Source organism: Schistocerca cancellata, chromosome 2 (genome assembly GCF_023864275.1).
Source record: "Schistocerca cancellata isolate TAMUIC-IGC-003103 chromosome 2, iqSchCanc2.1, whole genome shotgun sequence".
Classification (NCBI taxonomy): Eukaryota; Metazoa; Arthropoda; class Insecta; order Orthoptera; family Acrididae; genus Schistocerca; species Schistocerca cancellata.
Genome location: NC_064627.1, coordinates 450,249,836 through 450,269,084, shown reverse-complemented (window position 1 = coordinate 450,269,084; position 19,249 = coordinate 450,249,836). Strand labels below are relative to the sequence as shown.

The 19,249-nt window shown below is 39.6% G+C and overlaps 1 protein-coding gene across 3 annotated transcripts in view; it reads right to left on the bottom strand.

The window, feature by feature from the left end:
• The window catches only part of LOC126161944 (phospholipid-transporting ATPase IF-like), a 633,423-nt gene that overhangs the window by 15,200 nt on the left and 598,974 nt on the right, over nucleotides 1–19,249 (bottom strand). For all 3 annotated transcript variants that reach the window (XM_049918123.1, XM_049918124.1, XM_049918122.1), the window contains one exon: nucleotides 15,403–15,562. In XM_049918123.1, coding sequence (XP_049774080.1) covers nucleotides 15,403–15,562 — 160 coding nt within the window. The remainder of the gene's footprint in view (nucleotides 1–15,402; nucleotides 15,563–19,249) is intronic.

Genomic DNA, 19,249 nt, shown 5'->3' with positions numbered 1-19,249 from the left:
ACAAATCTGATGAGACCGATGACCTCGCTGTCTGGTCTCCTTCCCCAAAAACAACCAACCAACCAACCTCCTTCCATTTACTGCCATTAACAAATTGACAATTCCTTAATGTCTTAGGATCTGTGCTATTGACACCTTCCTATTACCTGTCTAATCTACAGTATTATTCTTCTATTGCACTGCCGGCTGCAGTGGCAAAGCGGTTCTAGGCGCTTCAGTCCAGAACCGTGCGACTGCTACGGTCGCAGGTTTGAATCCTGCCTCGAGCATGGATGTGTGTGATGTCTTTATGTTGGTTAAGTTTAAGTAGTTCTAAGTTCTAGGGGACTGATGGGCACAGATGTTAAGTCCCATAGTGCTCAGAGCCATTTTTCTATTGCACTACATTTGAAGAGCTTCTGTTCTCTTGTCTGAACTGCTTATCATTCCTATGTCACCTCCACACAGTGTTACATTCCAGACAAATACTTGCTGATATTTGGAACATCCTGGGTGGAATAACAACAATGTTAACAATAATATCAATAATAATAATAACAACAATATCCTTTCCACTTTCTATTACTTGAATTCATATTAGATGTTAACAAATTCTAATTTTCAGAAATGTTTTTCATGCTATAGCTAGCATGAATTTTGTATTCTCTTTACTTTGGCCTCATCAGTTGTTCTGCTACCCAAAGCCAATTTCATCTACTACTTTTAGTATATCTTTTTCTGCTCTAATTCCTTCAACATAACATGAAGAGAGATGAAAATTTAATAGTCATGGGGGACTGGAATTCAATACTGGGAAAAGGAAGGGAAGGAAAATTGTAGGTGAATATGGAATGGGGGTAAGGAATGAAAGAGGAAGGCACCTGGTGGAATTTTGCATGAAGCACATGATAGATACTGCCTAAAGGAAAATTAGAGAGACCTTTGGAGAAAAGAGAACCACTTGTATAAATATCAAGAGCTCAGATAGAAAACCAGTTCTACGCAAGGAGGGGAAGGCAGAAAGGTGGAAGGAGTATATAGAGGGTCTATACAAGGACAATTTACTTGAGGGCAACATTATGCAAATGGAAGAGGACGTAGTTGAAGATGAAATGGGAGATATGGTACTGTGTGAAGAGTTTGACAGAGCACTGAAAGACCTAAGTCGAAACAAGGCCCCAGAGGTAGACAGCATTCCAGTAGAACTACTGATAGCCTTGGGAGAGCCAGCCATTATAAAACTCTACCTTCTGGTGAGCAAGACGTATGAGACAGATGAAATACCCTCAAACTTCAAGAAGAATATATTAATTCCAATCCCAAAGAAAGCAGGTGTTGACAGGTCTGAAAATTACCAAACTATTAGTTTAATATGTCATGGTTGCAAAATATTAACATGAATTCTTTACAGACAAATGGAAAAACTGATAGAAGCTGACCTCAGGGAAGATCAGTTTGGATTCCTTAGAAATGTTGGAACATGCGAGGCAATACTGACCATATGATTTATTTTAGAAGGTAGAGTAAGGAAAGGCAAACCTCCTTAGAGAAAGCTTTTGACAATGTTGACTGGAATACTCTATTTCAAGTTCTGAAGGTGACAGAGGTCAAATACAGGGAGCAAAAGGCTATTTACAATTTGTACAGAAACCAGGTGGCACGAAAGGGAAGCAGTGGTTCGGAACGGAGTGAGACAGGGTTGTAGCCTATACCTGATGTTATTCAATGTATATATTGAGCAAGCAGTAAAGGAAACAAAAGAAAAATTTGGAGTAGCAATTAAAATCTATGGAGAAGAAATAAAAACTTTGAGGTTTGCCGATGACTTAATTCTGTCGGAGATGGCAAAGGACCTGGAAGAGCAGTTGAAAGGAATGGAGAGTGTCTTGAAAGGAGGATATAAGATGAACACCAACAAAAGCAAAACGAGGATAATGGAATGTAGTTGTATTTAATCAGGTGATACTCAGGGAGTTTAAATAGTAGCTGAGTTTTGCTTTTTGTGAAGCAAAATAACAGAGAATGGTTGAAGTAGAGAGGATATAAAATGTAGACTGGCAATGGTAATGAAAGTGTCTCTGAAGAAGAGAAATTTGTTAACATCAAGTATGGATTTAAGTGTCAGGAAGTCTTATCTGAAAGTATTTGTATGGAGTGTAGCCATGTATGGAAGCCATGTATGGAAGTGAAACATGGACGATAAGTAGTTTGGACAAGAAGAGAATAGAGGCTTTCAAAATGTGGTGCTACATAAGAATGCTGAAGATTAGATGGGTAGATCACATAACTAATGAGGAGGTATTGAATAGAATTGGGGAGAAGAGGAGTTTGTGGCACAACTTGACCAGAAGAAGGGATCGGTTGGTAGGACATGTTCTGAGGCATCAAGGGATCACCAATTTAGTACTGGAGGGCAGCGTGGAGGGTAAAAATCGTAAAGGGAGACCAAGAGATGAATACACTACGCAGATTCAGAAGGATGTAGGTTGCAGTAGGTACTGGGAGATGATGAAGCTTGCACAGGATAGAGTAGCATGGAGAGCTGCATCAAACCAGTCTGTGGACTGAAGACCACAACAACAACAACGACAAACTGGTTAACTTGTTTTGCTTTTGTTGATATTCACCTTATATTCTCTTTTCAAGGCACTATCCATTCCATTTAATTGCTCTTCCGGAACCTTTACAGTGTCCATGGCAAATCGCAAAAGTTTTTACTTTTTATCCTTGAACTTTAATTTGCTCTCCATATTTCTTCTTGGTTTTGTTTATAGCTTGCTCACCGTATAGACTGAAATAACATTGGGGATAGGCTACAAACCTTTCTTACTCCCTTTTCAGTCACTGCTTCCTTTTCATGTCCAGTGACTGCAGTTTGGTTTCTGCAGAAATTGTAAATAAGCTTCGACAGCAGGGTGTTGATTAACGATTACACTTATTCTTCACTGTCCACCTTATAGCATGTGATTGATAATTTCACAAGGCCATTCCATCAATTACTACATACATAATGTCTCTTATGTTTCACAGTTGTGAATATCCTCAACTCTCGCATATATTACCTGACAGGTTTGATAATGTGAATAGTGCAAAGTTCCACAATAATTCAGAGTGTGCTTTTAACGATATGTACCCTTACAATTGGCTGGTTAGGTCAGGTCAAAGGTTGGAGGAAGGCAGGGACATAACACTCCAATAAGACCATGCCTAATAAACACGCTGTGAATAGTTCAGGACAACTTCATCTTGTTTCTGAATAAATTTTTACACATCTCATCAGACTCTTTGTGCTTTGATCAATAAGTGAACCATGAGAAGAGATGTTAGATGCTCTGCTTAACTACATGTAAGTTCCAGTGATGTCATTGTCCTGGTGCAGGTGGAAAATATTAGGGTATAGCACCAAAATAACTCAGGCAATGTCTCTGGTGTGGTAAGCTATTTCTGTATCCACATCTTGCCAGATGAATTATCACTTAATAGGCTATAACATGACTTTAGAAGTCCAATTACTTCTAGCCGGCCGCGGTGGCCGAGCGGTCCTAAACACTTCAGTCCGGAACTGCGCAACTGCTACGGTCGCAGGTTCGAATCCTGCCTCGGGCATGGATGTGTGTGATGTCCTTAGGTTAGCTAGGTTTAAGTAGTTCTAAGTTCTGATGACCTCAGATGTTAAGTCCCGTAGTGCTCAGAGCCATTTGAACCATCCAATTACTTCTTTGTCTTTTTATTTAGGGACAATAAATTGCAGAGCTTTAGGATTCTGAAGATAGATTAGAGGAGTTTGATAGGGAGGTAAACAGATAAAAATCAAATGGGAAATAATAGATTGTATTATCAGAAGTATAGCAAGAAAATGAAGACCCAATAGATTTAAAATGTGGACTGATTTCATTACAGAGCAACAGAGAAGGGAGAAAAATCAAGTGTAAGCTTTACTGTAAACAGAAAATTAAACAATGTTACAGGTACTAAAGCAATCAGAAACAGAATAGCAAGTAGGAGCTTTAAAAATAAAAAATAAAAGATGTCCCATGGAGAGCATTCATATGTTGGCAATCACACTCACATCCTGAGAGCAGTTACAATACTTCTACGAATAATTACAGAATTTGATGAACGACAGCAAATCTCACTGCAATAAAAGTAATTAAAATGTCATTTTTCAGAGGCAAACTTTAAATATTACACTATATATGACATAATCCTATGTTAACAAAAGTTGGGGAGCACAACAGTATTTGTCCTTAACATGGTTACAAGAATGAACCAAACAAACTGTTTTTGTTACGAACCAACTGGAACGAAAAATGGAATTGCTTATATCTTATTTAAAAAAATAATAAAGAAAGAAACTGTACAAGATATGGTAGTCCTGAAGCACTCATGCATATGCAAGTGAATATAGACTCAAAAGATGATGGGAAAATAATAATTTTGGAGCTATACAGAATCAGACTCACCAGGCAACAAGTAAGAAATGTAAATTTTCAAAGTTTATTTTGTAATGGGAAGCTATATCAGGTTAAAATAATCTTAGAAAATGGATGAAAGTGGAAATTATTTAACAAAGGTACTTATGCAATCAGCAAATGATGTCACATGGACGAAGAAAGCAGAAAAAATAAAACACAAATAAAATGAGGCAAGTATTTAATGGTATGGTGCAAGTTTTGAACAGTGATAGAATCTGTTGAATTTCACAAAACTGTTCAAAAATATCTTCAAGACAATATGAGAAGACACGATGAAAATTTGATAAGAGAAACACTAAGGATGTGAAGAAAATGAAACAAAGCTGATGTTTGGATGATGGCACATTTCAGCTATTACAATGGCTGGTGGCACAATAACTAATAACAGAAGGAAAATTGTATGAGTATTCAAAGGTTTCATTGGTATTTAAGAAATACAGATAAGTAATAATGAAAATTATGATGTTTCAGATGAAATGTTAAATGATGTTATGAAGTATAAAGAAATAAATGGTGCCTGGATGTGAGATGTTATAATAGGAAAGGAAGTTAGAAGCACAGTAATACAATGGAAAGTTACAAAGTTGCTATCAATGCCTGTGGATCAGTGCAGTTCCCTGGAATTTGAATACTGTAACTATTCTTCTACACAAGAAAGGGGCAGGCAGGTGTAAGATTGAAGATGTAGTCCTCTAGGCCTCCTCTATGTAATGTACAAAATATTCACTCAAATCATTACCAGCAACTATGGGAAAAATAATGGATTCAGTGAAGCAAAGGAACAATGTAATTTTAGAAGTGAATAAAGAACAAAGGACCATTTGCAAATCATGAAAAAAATTATATGATGCAGTAGTGAGTATGCATTACTGCTTTGCCTAGTATTCTTAGATTTTCCAAAAGCTTTTGACAGAAAGGTACATTGAGAATTTCAGAATTAGAAGAGTTGTCAAACAAGGTGACTCTATGTATTAAAACTATCCTCAGCAGCCCTACAGTATTTTCAGATTCTTAAACTGGGAGCACAAAGAATGAATACATGTTGATATATCATACCTAAACCATATCACTTTTCCTCTAGTGCAAATAAGCTTCAACAATAATGGTTGACCTTAAGAGAATAAATTTTAAAGGTGGTTTGAAATTCAATAACAATAGGAAAAAATAATTTATAACCAACACACTGAAAAGAAAACAGTACTAATTAACAATGCAGTCATAAACTGAAGAGCCAAAGAAACTGGTACACCAGCCTAATATCATGTTGAGCCCCTGTGAGCATGCAGAACTGCAGCAGTACAATGTGGCAAGAACTCAACTAATGTCTGAAATAGTGCTGGCAGAAACTGACACCATGACTCCTGCAGGGCTGTCCATAAAGCCGTAAGAGTACAAGGAGGTGGAGATCTCTTCTGAACAGCATGTTGCAAGGCATCCCAGATGTGCTCAATAATGCTTATGTCTTGGGAGTTTGGTGGCCAGTGGAAGTGTTCAAACTCGGAAAAGTGTTGCTGGAGCTACTCTGTAGCAGTTCTGGATGTGTGGGGTGTCATATTGTCCTGATGGAATTGCCCAAGTTCGTCGGAATGCACAATGGACATGAATGGGTGCAGGTGATCTGACAGGATGCTTACATACACATCACTTGCAGAGTCGTATCTATACGTATCAGGGATCCCATATCACTCCAACTGCACATGCTCCACACCATTACAGAGCATCCAACAGCTTGAACAGTCCTCTGCTGACATGCATGGTCCATGGATTTATGAGGTTGTCTCCGTACCCACTCACATCCATCCACTTGATACAATTTGAAACAAGCCTCATCCAACCGGGAAACATGCTTCCAGTCATCAACAGTCCAATGTTGGTGTTTACGGACCCAGGCGAGGCATTATGCTTCATGTTGCTCAATTATCAAGGATACACGAATGGGCCTTTGGCTATGAAAGCCCATATCAATGATGTTTCATTGAATGGTTAGCACGCTGACACCTGTCGATCATGCTATATTGAAATCTGCAGCAATTTTCCAGAAGGGTTGCATTTCTGTCACATTGAACGATTCTCTTCAGTCGTCATTGCCCCCTTCTTGCAGGATCTTTTTCCAGCTGCAGCAATGTTGGAGATTTGATGCTTTACCAGATTCCTTATATTCATGGTACACTTGTGAAAAGGTTGTACAGGAAAATCCTCACTTCATCATTACCCCAGAGATGCTGTGTCCCATCGCTCGTGCGCTGGCTACAACACCACATTCATACTCACTTAAATCTTGGTAACCTTCCATTGTAGCAGCAGTAACTGATCTAACAACTGTGCCAGACACTTGTTGTCTTATACAGGTGTACCGCAGTGCTGTATTCTGCCTGTTTACATATCTCTGTATTTGAATACACATGCGTATACCAGTTTCTTTGGCACTGCAGTGTAGAAACAGTTGATGCGATTTTGTATTTGGAGCCATTGATGACAACTAGCTAAAAGGAAAAGAAGTAAACAGAAGAATAAAAGTGGCCCTGTATGCTTTTGATAAACCAAAATAAAAACTGATTTTTCCAATATGTGCCAAAAGGAAAGCTTACAATCAGTATGTGCCAAAAAAGCTTATTTCCACATGGGAGTTAAACTCTGTTACAAACTTCACAATGTTAAACTCTACACTGAAATATCAACAATACTAGGAAAAGTATGGATTGCTACTCACTGTAAAGGTGACCTGTTGAGTTGTAGACAGACACAACAGAAACACAGTTCCACATTTAGATTTCGGCCAAAGCCTTCTTCATCAAAGAAAACACACACACATTCACACAAGCAAGCACATGTCACACACATGACTGCTACCACTACAATACTGACTGGACTGTGACTGTCGCGTGAATAGCTATCTGGAGGGGAAGGGATAGCAGGGTACCTGCCAATGCTGCTCGTGGCAGTCTCTAGCGCCTGCAAGACAACATTCATCTCTCCTCCCACCTGCACCCTACTATCCCCCCCCCCCTTTTCCTCGCCCCACTTCAGACTGGTATTCACGTGTCAGTCAAATTCCAGCTGGAGCTGGTAGTGGTAGTGGTCATGTGTGGTTGAGGTGTGTTTGCTTGTGTCAATGTGTGTGTATGTTTTATTCGGTGAAGAAGGCTTTGGCTGAAAGCTAAATATGTAACAATTTTTTCATTGTGCCTTTCAGCAACGCAGCAGGTCAACTTTATGGTGAGTAGCAATCTATCCTTCTCCTAATATTGTTAAATGCGTGTAGTGTATTATTTACAATTTGAAATATGTGTGCATAGAAATAACTTTTACCTGCATAAATATCAACTGACTTGTCCAATAACTAAGAAAGTTATTTTTGCTCTAGTCCAAGAAATAAGAAAAGTCTGAGACAATAGCGGAAAGTAGGTAGATGACATTACAAAATACGCAGGGGCATTATGGCTAATGATAACTGCACCTCCTGATTGTCATAATAAAGGCTCAGTTAACCATGAGAAGTACTTGGGAGCCTTCCTGAATCATGACCACAAAAGTGCATCCTCAACACACAACACACGAGTGTTGCTTGTAGGTGTCCCAAATGTTTTCAACAGACTGATGTCTCAACCTTGTGGACCACCTAATCACACTTTATTCATGTCATTTTGGTAGCAATGAGCTGTTGTGTTTTCTTGATGAAAGTTACTCGCAGGTGCTGCAGGCCAGCAAGTGGATGCACTTGATGTGAGAGTAGGTTCATGTGTGGTTTACAATGAGTGACAGTGACAGACTTTAAGGGCTCTTGTACTGAAGAAAGCAATAACCTGAAATTTATCAATCATACTATTCATTGTGTTTTCAGATACACCACATTGTGGTAGCAAGCAGTTCCATATGTTCCGATAGAAAGAGTTGCCTACTATATAAACTGCTTTGCGATATTGTATATGTGTTCTTGTCTTTGAATTTAAGCAAACATATAACACGCAAAGCTGAAAACGACACTCTGGATGGATGCCACTTTCTTCTTCCAACCTTTTAACTGTCAGTTTCATTCCATTTAAATATCCTCTCATGAGAATACCTTCACTGTATGTCTGGCCTGTTACCTGGTAGGGTGCCTTATGATTAATGATGTACTCCTACCCTGTGTATCATGACTCATCCCTCATGACCTTTTTCCACGACTGTACGCCCCACAATGTGTTATGAGTAGAGAAATGTGTGTTGGATGACCCATGCTCAGTGGTTAGTATTATTCAACATTGAGATGGTGAACATTTGCCACAATAGCCACAATTTTTTTCTCCTCAATTCTACTCAGTACCTCCTCATTACTTACAGAATCTAACCATGTAATCTTCAACATTCTTCCGTTGCACCACATTTCAGAAGCCTCTATTCTCTTCTTGTCTGTTTGCCATCCATGTTTCACTTCCATACATGGTCATGCTCCCCACAAATACTTTCAGGAAAGAGTTCCTAACAGTTAAATCTATATTTAATGTTAACAAATTTCTCTTCCTCAGAAATGCTTTTCTTGTGATTGCCAGTCTCCATTTTATACCCTCTCTACTTTGGCCATCATCAGTTATTTTTCTGCCCAAATAACAAAACCTACGCACTACTTTAAGTGTCTCATTTCTCAAGGTAACTCCCTTAGTATCAACTGATTTAATTCGACTAAACTCTATTATTGTTGTTCTGCTTTTGTTGATGATCATCTTCCTCCTTTCAAGACACTGTCCATTCTGTAGAACTGCTCTTCCATGTCCTTTACTGTCTCTGATGAAATTACAATGTCATTGGCAAACCTCAAAGCTTTTATTAATTCTCCCTGAACTTTAATTGTGACTCTAAATTTTTCTTAATTGCTACTCTAAATTTTTCTTTCATTTCCTTCACTGCTTGCTCAATGTACAGATTGATTAACATCAGGGCTAGGCTACAACTCTGTCTCACTCCATTCTCAATCACTGCTTCCCTTTCATGCCCCAACTCTTATGACTGCCATCTGGTTGCTGTAAAAGTTATAAATAACCTTTCATTCCCTGTGTCTTAGCACTGTTAACTTCAGAATTTCAAAGAGAATGTTGCAGTCAACATTGTCAAAAGCTTTCTCCAAGTCTACAAATGCTATAAATGTAGGTTTGCCTTTTCTTAACCTATCTTCTAAGATAAGTGGTAGAGTCACACATGTACCTATATTTCCCTGAAATCCTAAATGATCTTTCTTGAGGTCAGCTTGTACTAGTTTTTCCATTCTCCTATAAAATATTCGTGTTATTATTTTGCAGTTGTTACTTATTAAACTGATATTTTGGTAATTTTCACACTTGTCAGCAACTGCTTTCTTTGGAATTGAAATTATTACACTATTCTTGAAGTCTGAGAGTAATTTGCCTGCTCCACACATCTTGCACGCCAGGTGGAGTTGTTTTGCCATGGCTGGTTCTCCAAAGGCTATCAGTAGTTTAATGGACTGTCATTACTCTCAAAGCCTTGTTTCAATGTATGTCTGTCAGTGCTTTGTCAAATTCTTCTTGCAGCATCATACTTCCCATCTCATCGTCATCCACATCCTCTTCCATTTCTATAATACTGCCTTGAGCTTCATCTCCCTTGTATACACCTTCTATATACTCCTTCCACCTTTTAGCTTTCTTTTCTTTGCTTAGAACTATTTTTCTGTCTGAACTCTTGATATTCACACAGATGCTTCTCTTTTCTCCAAAGGCATCTTTAATTTTCCATTAGGCAGTATCTATCTTACCCCTAGTGAAATATTCTTCCAAATCCTTACATTTGTCCACTCCTGTTCAGCTATTTTGCACTTCCTGTCACACTCATTTTTTTAGACTTTGTATTCCCTTTAGCCTGCTTCATCTTCATATTTTCTCCTTTCATTAGTTAAATTCAATATCTCCTGTGTTACCCAGGGATTTTTACATGGCCTTGTCCTTTTACATATTTGATCTGCTACAGCCTTCATAATTTCATCTCATAAAGTTAACCATTCATTTTCTACTGTATTCCTTTCCACTGTTCTTGTCAACTGATAACTAATGCCCTCTCTGAAACTCTCAACAAGCTCTGGTTCTTTCAACTTGTCCAGGTCCCATCTCCTTAATTTCCTACTTTTCTGCAATTTCTTCAGCTTTAATCTACAATTCATATCCAATAAATTGTGGTCAGAGTCCACATCTGCCCCTGGAAAAGTCTTACAATTTAAAATCTGGTTCTGAAATCTCTGTCTTACCATTACATAGTCAATCTGAAACCTTCCGGTGTCTCCAGGTCTCTTTCACATATGCAACCTTCTTTCATAGGTCTTAAACCAAGTGTTAGTGATGATTAAAATATACTATGTGCAAAATTCTAGGTGGCTTCCTCTTTCATTCATTTCCCCAGTCCATATTCAATTGCTATTTTTCCTTTTCCTACTATTGAACCAACAACATACTGTAAATTGTGCTAAATCGTACATAATGCCCACATAGCACTCACCTGTCATACCATTGGCTATCACTAGATCTGATGACATCCCAGTCATGACTTGTGCTGCATTATTCTGCTTGCCAAGGTGACAGAAGCACTTTTTCTCTCCAGAGTACACTAACAGTGTCTAATTTAATTGCTCATGAGTGTATATACACTGAAGCACCAAAGAAACTGAGTATAGGCATGGTTATTCAAATACAAAGATATGTGAACAGGCTGAATGTGGCAATGTGGTTGGCAATGACTATATAAGACAACAAGTGTCTCGTGCAGTTGTTAAACCAGTTATTGCTGCTACAATGGCAGATTACCAAGATTTAAGTGAGTTTGAATGTGGTATGATAGTCGGCACATGAGCGATGGGACACAACATCTCTGAGGTAGTGATGAAATGGGGATTTTCCCGTACAACTATTTCACGAGTGTACCATGAATATCAGGAATCCGGCAAAGCATCAAATCTCTGACATCACTGTGGCCAGAAAAAGATCCTGCACGAAGGGGACCAATGACAACTAAAGAGAGTCATTCAACATGACAGAAGTGCAACCCTTCCTCAAATTGCTGCAGATTTCAATGCTGGACCATAAGTGTCAGCATACAAACCATACAACGAAACATAATCAATACTGGCTTTCATAGCCGAAGGCCCACTCATGTACCCTTGATGACTGCGTGACACAAAGCTTTACGCCTTGCCTGGGCTCAGAATTAGTATTGCTTGCTGAAGGTTATAATGCACAGGTAGTATTGGGAACAGAAAGCTGGTTGAAACCAGACGTCAGTGACAACGAAATCTTAAGTTCAGATTCGAATGTTTATTGTGAGGATAGGTTAGTCACCAATGGTGGCGGCATGTTGATTGCAGCAAAAAAATTGATAAAATCTAGTGAGGTTACCATGAATGTGAATTAATCTGGGTGAAACTGAGTATCAAAGAACAGTTAAAAATGGTGATCAGATGCTTTTATAGACCACCTGGGTCAGGATCTGTAGTTGTAGAGCACTTCAGACAGAACTTGCAGAATATCATTAGTAATTTTCTTGATCATGCCGTTGTAATAGGGGGTGACTTCAACTTACCAGGTATAGATTTGGAGTGTTACACCATCAAAATTGGTGCCAGAGACAGGGATTCATGTGGTATTGTTCTGGATGTCTTGTCCAAAAAATTACCTTGAGTAGATAGTCAGAGAACAAACTCATAAGAGTAACATCTTAGACCTCCTGGCAACAAACCGACCTGAACTTATTGAATCAGTTAACATAGAGGAAGGTATCAGTGATCATAACACTGTGATAGAATCTATGACGACGGGTCCTACAAGGAATGTTAAGAAAGGTAGGAAGATATATTTGCTCAGCATGGGTGACAGGATACAAATTTCAGAATATCTCAGCAGTCAGCATCGAGGACAAATATGTGGAGAACAAATGAAAAAAATTCAAAGGCATCGTTCAATATGCCCTAGACAAGTATGTTCCGAGTAAGGTTTTAAGGGATGGGAAAGATCCACCATGGTTTAATAGCCATGTCAGAAAAGCACTACGTAAACAAAGAGCACTTCATCTCAGATTCAAGAGAAGTAAAAACCTAGCTGATAAACAAAAGCTGAACAAAACAAAAATGAGAAAAACGTTGCGTTCAATGAGTTTGAAAGTAAGACATTGTCAACCAACCTGAGTAAAAACCCTAAGACACTTTGGTCAAACATAATATCAGTAAGTGGGTCAAAATCATCTATTCATTCTTTCAGCGACCACACCAGCACTGAAATGGAAGATAAGAGAGAGAAGGCCAAAATGCTGAATTCGGTTTTCTGAAGTTGTTTCATCACGGAAGATTGTAACACTGTCTCTCGTTTCGATCATCGTATGAAAGTCGAACTGCCAGATATTGAGATAGCCAATCACGGAGCTGAAAAGCAGCTACAATTGCTTAGTAGTGGAATGGCGTCAGGATTAGATGAGATATTTAAAAGATTCTATAAAGATTACGTGAAAGAACTTGCTCCCCTTCTAGCAGTAATTTATTGTAGATCTCTTGAGCAACGAAAGGTACCTAACAACTGGATAAAAGACTGTAAGACAGATCCACACAATTATAGACCAATATTGTTGATGTCAATTTGTTGTAGAATTATGGGACATGTTTTATGCTCAAGAATTATGATGGTTTTGGAAAATGAACATCTCCTCTATAAAAATCAAGATGGATTCTGCAAACAGAGATCCTGTGAAACTCAGCTCACTCTGTTCCTCCAAGGGGTACGCAGCACAGTGGACAACAGCGCTCAGGTTGATGCCGTGTTCCTTGATTTCAGTAAGGCATTTGCCACTGTCCCACATTGCCGTTTAATGAGATAAATATGAGCTTACAGAGTATTTGAGCAGACTTGTTATTGGATTCATGACTTTCTTGCAGATAGAACTCAACATGTCGCTCTTAATGGAACAAAATCGATAGATGTAAAGGTAATATCCGGAGTACCACAGGGGAGTGTGATAGGACAGTTGCTGTTTATATATATATATATATGATCTAGTAGAAGGCGTCAGATGCTCTTTAAGGCTATTTGCAGGTGATGCAGTTGTCTATACCAAAGTAGCAATACTGGAAGATAGTAAGAATTTACAGAACAACCTGCAGAGAGTTGATGATTGGTGCAGGCTCTGGCAGTTAACCCTGAACGTAAATAAATGTAACATATTGCACACACACATAGGAAAAGAAATCCACTACTGTACAGCTACACTATTGGTGACAAACAGCTGGACACAGTGTCTAATGTACAATATCTAGGTGTAACTATCCAGAGCAACCTTAAGTGGAATGACCACATAAAACAGATAGTGGGAAAGCTGACACCAGACTCAGATTCATCGGAAGAATCTTAAGGAAATGTAACTCATTCACAAAAGAAGTGGCTTATGAGGCACTGTTTGCCTGCTTCTTGAGTACTGTTCATCTATCTGGGATCCCTGCCATGTAGGACTGATAGAGGAGATAGAGAAGATCCGAAGAGTGGCGCGTTTCATCATGAGATCATTTAGCTGGCGAGAGAGCATTACGGAGATGCTAAACTAACTCCACTGGCAGATGTTACAAGAGAGGCATTGTGCACCATGGAGGGATTTACTATTGAAATTTTGGGACAGCACTTTTCAGGTGGAGTCGGACAACGTACTACTTCCTCTGACAAACATCTCGCATATTGACCACAAGGAGAAAATTCGAGAAATTGGAGCCAGTACATAGACTTACCAACAATCATTCTTACTACTCACTATTCGTGAGTAGAACAGGATTGGAGGGATCAGATAGTGGTGCTGAAAGTACCCTGTGCCACACACCATTAGGTGGCTCGCAGAGTATGATGCAGATGTAGATCAACACTGACACTCAACTGTTGATGACTGGAAACATGTTGCCTGGTTGGATGAGTCTTGTTTCTAGACCCTGCATGTCAGGAGGGGATTGTTCAAGCTGTTGAAGGATCTGTAATCATGTGAGGTGTGCGCAGTTGGAGTGATATGGGACCACTGATACATTTAGATGTGACTCTGACAGGTGACACGTACGTAAGCATCCTATCTGACCACCTGCATCCGTTCATGTCCATTGTGCATTCTCATGGACTTGTGCAATTCCAGCAGGACAATGTGACACCCCCACATCCAGAATTGCTACAAAGTGGCTCCAACACTCTTCTGAGCTCAAATGCTTCCACTGGCCACCGAACTCCCCAGACATGAACATTATTGAGCATATCTGGGATGCCTTACAACATGCTGTTCAGAAGTGATCCCAAACCCCTCATAATCTTACAGATTTATGGACAGCCCTGCAGGATTTATAGTGTCAATCGCCTCCAGCACTATCTCAGACATTAGTTGAGTGAATGCTATGATGTGTTGTGTCACTTCTGTGTGCTTGCGGGAGGCCCTATCTGTTACTAGGCAGGTGTACAAATTTCTTTGGCTCTTCAGTGTAAAACCCTTATAGTATCTTTTTTGCCCCTATGATGTTTATCTGTATATTTTATTAATTGCACCTTGTATTATTATGCTCAACAATCCTCACTAATACCACAATACAAAGGGACATGAAATGGTGTGTAAGGATTACATTCGACGTATACTTTCTACTTCTAACTTACTGTGTTTTTATGGTTTTGCAGAAATTTTAGACTTGCCTCATTCACAGTTAACACAAGTTGTTCCACCATTAGCAAATGAGAGCCATGAGGGTATCATGAAGAACAATTCTTCTCTTATCATGAAGAACAATTCTTATCTTGTGCTACTACACTGGTTCAACTTGTAACAAATTTATGAGAACAACTATGATACCATTTTTAATTTCAGGTCAACTAAAAGTATAGCAGAAATATAAAACACTAAATAAGGTTACTGTTTGTTTATACACTACTTAAACTTAGTTTTCTATTGTTTATAGACTACTTACACTTAGTTTTCTAAAGTATGAATTTATCTTTCCAAGTAACAATGGAAAAGTAACATCTGGTATGAGGCATACAACTGTTGTCAACACTGATATCAGCCAGAATGATGGAGATGCCAGTAACATGTTGTAAACCCAGAACAAGTTATATCCAAGGATAGACCTGAAACAGAAATGGGAAGGTAGTGTTAATCATCCAAGGCAATGCTGCCAGTTTCATGCATGGCAAATTTTGAAGCATTTCTAAGGGATTTTCTAAGTGTTTTCAATGAAATGTTTCCACAAAAAACTTATTTTAATAAAATGACAAAATTAAAATGGATCACTAAAGGTATAAAAATCTCCAGTGCTAAGAAAAGGCAGCTACATAAGGAACTAAGACATAATAAAAAAATTGAATTTATTGAATATGTTAAATGATACAAAAGTACATTTAAGAAAGTTGTCAAAGCAGCAAAGCAAATGACAAATAATAAATTAATCTTAAAACATGAGAATAAATCCAAGGCAGTGTGGTGAGTTGTAAAACACGAATTAGGTATCAAAGCCTCTAGACATGGAATTAGTACAATTAAGCTTGAAGATGAGATCATTGTAAATCCGGCTCAAATTTCAGAATGCTTCAATGAGTTCTTCATTAATGTAGTGAAACCAGAGGTTAATGTTGCAGATTATGGGAACAATGTATGTCCCTTTGGACTAAATCATAATTCTGAATGCCTCACAAAATTCAAAACAGTTTCAACAATAGATGTAGAAAAAATTATACCGTGGTACTTGATCATCGGGAGTATGTGGCTGAGGGACTGCGTCAGCTTTCAGACAACACCACATACAAAGTTTGCCAAGGTAGTCCCATTCCTGATGTCCAGGCGGAGCTTCAAGGAATCCTCAGAACCTTAGGCCCCCTACAAAACCTTTCACCTGACTCCATCAACCTCCTGACCCCACCGACACCCCGCACCCCTACCTTCTACCTTCTTCCTAAAATTCACAAACCCAATCATCCCGGCCGCCCCATTGTAGCTGGTTACCAAGCCCCCACAGAACGTATCTCTGCCTATGTAGATCAACACCTTCAACCCATTACATGCAGTCTCCCATCCTTCATCAAAGACACCAACCACTTTCTCGAACGCCTGGAAACCTTACCCAATCCGTTACCCCCGGAAACCATCCTTGTAACCATTGATGCCACTTCCTTATACACAAATATCCCGCACGTGCAGGGCCTCGCTGCGATGGAGCACTTCCTTTCACGCCGATCACCTGCCACCCTACCTAAAACCTCTTTCCTCATTACCTTAGCCAGCTTCATCCTGACCCACAAATTCTTCACTTTTGAAGGCCAGACATACCAACAATTAAAGGGAACAGCCATGGGTACCAGGATGGCCCCCTCATACACCAATCTATTCATGGGTCACTTAGAGGAAGCCTTCTTGGTTACCCAGGCCTGCCAACCCAAAGTTTGGTACAGATTTATTGATGGCATCTTCATGATCTGGACTCACAGTGAAGAAGAACTCCAGAATTTTCTCTTGAACCTCAACTCCTTTGGTTCCATCAGATTCACCTGGTCCTACTCCAAATCCCATGCCACTTTCCTTGATGTTGACCTCCACCTGTCCAATGGCCAGCTTCACACGTCCGTCCACATCAAACCCACCAACAAGCAACAGTACCTCCATTATGACAGCTGCCACCCATTCCACATCAAACGGTCCCTTCCCTACAGCCTAGGTCTTCGTGGCAAACAAATCTGCTCCAGTCCGGAATCCTTGAACCATTACACCAACAACCTGACAACAGCTTTCGCATCCCGCAACTACCCTCCCGACCTGGTACAGAAGCAAATAACCAGAGCCACTTCCTCATCCTCTCAAACCCAGAACCTCCCACAGAAGAACAACAAAAGTGCCCCACTTGTGATAGGATACTTTCCGGGACTGGATCAGACTCTGAATGTGGCTCTCTAGCAGGGATATGACTTCCTCAAATCCTGCCCTGAAATGAGATCCATCCTTCATGAAATCCTCCCCACCCCACCAAGAGTGTCTTTCCGCCGTCCACCTAACCTTCATAACCTCTTAGTTCATCCCTATGAAATCCCCAAACCACCTTCCCTACCCTCTGGCTCCTACCCTTGTAACCGCCCCTGGTGTAAAACCTGTCCCATGCACCCTCCCACCACCACTTACTCCAGTCTTGTAACCCGGAAGGTGTACACGATCAAAGGCAGAGCCATGTGTGAAAGCACCCACGTGATCTACCAACTGACCTGCCTACACTGTGACGCATTCTATGTGGGAATGACCAGCAACAAACTGTCTATTCGCATGAATGGACACAGGCAGACAGTGTTTGTTGGTAATGAGAATCACCCTGTGGCTAAACATGCCTTGGTGCACGGACAGCACATCTTGGTGCAGTGTTACACTGTCCGGGTTATCTGGATACTTCCCACTAACACCAACCTATCCAAACTCCAGAGATGGGAACTTGCTCTTCAATATATCCTCTCTTCCCGTTATCCACCAGGCCTCAATCTCCGCTAATTTCAAGTTGCCGCCACTCATACCTCACCTGTCATTCAACAACATATTTGCCTCTGCACTTCTGCCTCGACTGACATCTCTGCCCAAACTCTTTGCCTCTGTATATGTCTGCTTGTGTCTGTATATGTGTGGATGGATATGTGTGTGTGTGCGAGTGTATACCTGTCCTTTTTCCCCCTAAGGTAAGTCTTTCCGCTCCCGGGATTGGAATGACTCCTTACCCTCTCCCTTAAAACGCAAATCCTTTTGTCTTTCCCTCTCCTCCCCTCTTTCCTGACGAAGCAACCGTTGGTTGCGAAAGATAGAATTTTGTGTGTATGTTTGTGTTTGTTTGTGTGTCTATCGATGTGCCAGTGCTTTCGTTTGGTAAGTCACATCATCTTTGTTTTTAAAAATTATATTAAAACTGAAAAATAAAAATTCTGCAGGTTGGGATGGATACCAGCAAAAGTCCTTAAATTTGTGTGTAAAATAATAGGATACCCACTATCTAAAATAATAAACCAATCCTTTGAACAAGGAAGCTTCCCAGAGGTGCTGAAGTATGCGGAAGTAAAACCGTTGCTCAAAAAAGGGTCAAGAGAGGATATGGGGAATTATCGTCCCATCTCCCTCCTTCCAGTCCTTTCAAAAATATTTGAAAATGCTGCTGCTATGTAGATTCAAAATTTTATCGAGAAATATGATATTATTACCGAAAACCAATTTGGTTTCCAATGTGGCAAAAGTACTACTGATGCAATTAACAAGTTTATTGACAAGATCAGCACATCATTAGACAACCATAATAAAGTTGCAGGAATCTTTTGTGATCTCACAAAAGCCTTTGACTCTGTAAATCACGTACTGCTTATCTATAAGCTTGACAAGTATGGGATCAAGGGTAATGTTCTAAATTGGCTTACTTCATACTTATCAAATAGGAAACAAAGAGTGATTGTCTCATCAAATTACTATTCAAAATGGAAAACAGTAGCCCAAGGTGTCCCTCAAGGCTTGATTCTAGGACATATTTTGTTCTTGTTCTATGTTAATGATTTACCGAACAATATAAATGCTCCATCAATTTTATTTGCAGATGACACATCTGTATTAATTGAAAACCAGGAGCCAGAAAACATCCCTCTCTACATAATAAACACAATGAACAAACTAGAAACATGGTTCCAACTGAATGGATTAAGATTGAACATCCCCAAAACTCACATGGTCCAGTTCAGAACAAAACAGTCAAAGCCCCAAGAAATTAAAATAACTCATAAAAATCAGGATATAGAAGAAGTAGATTCTGT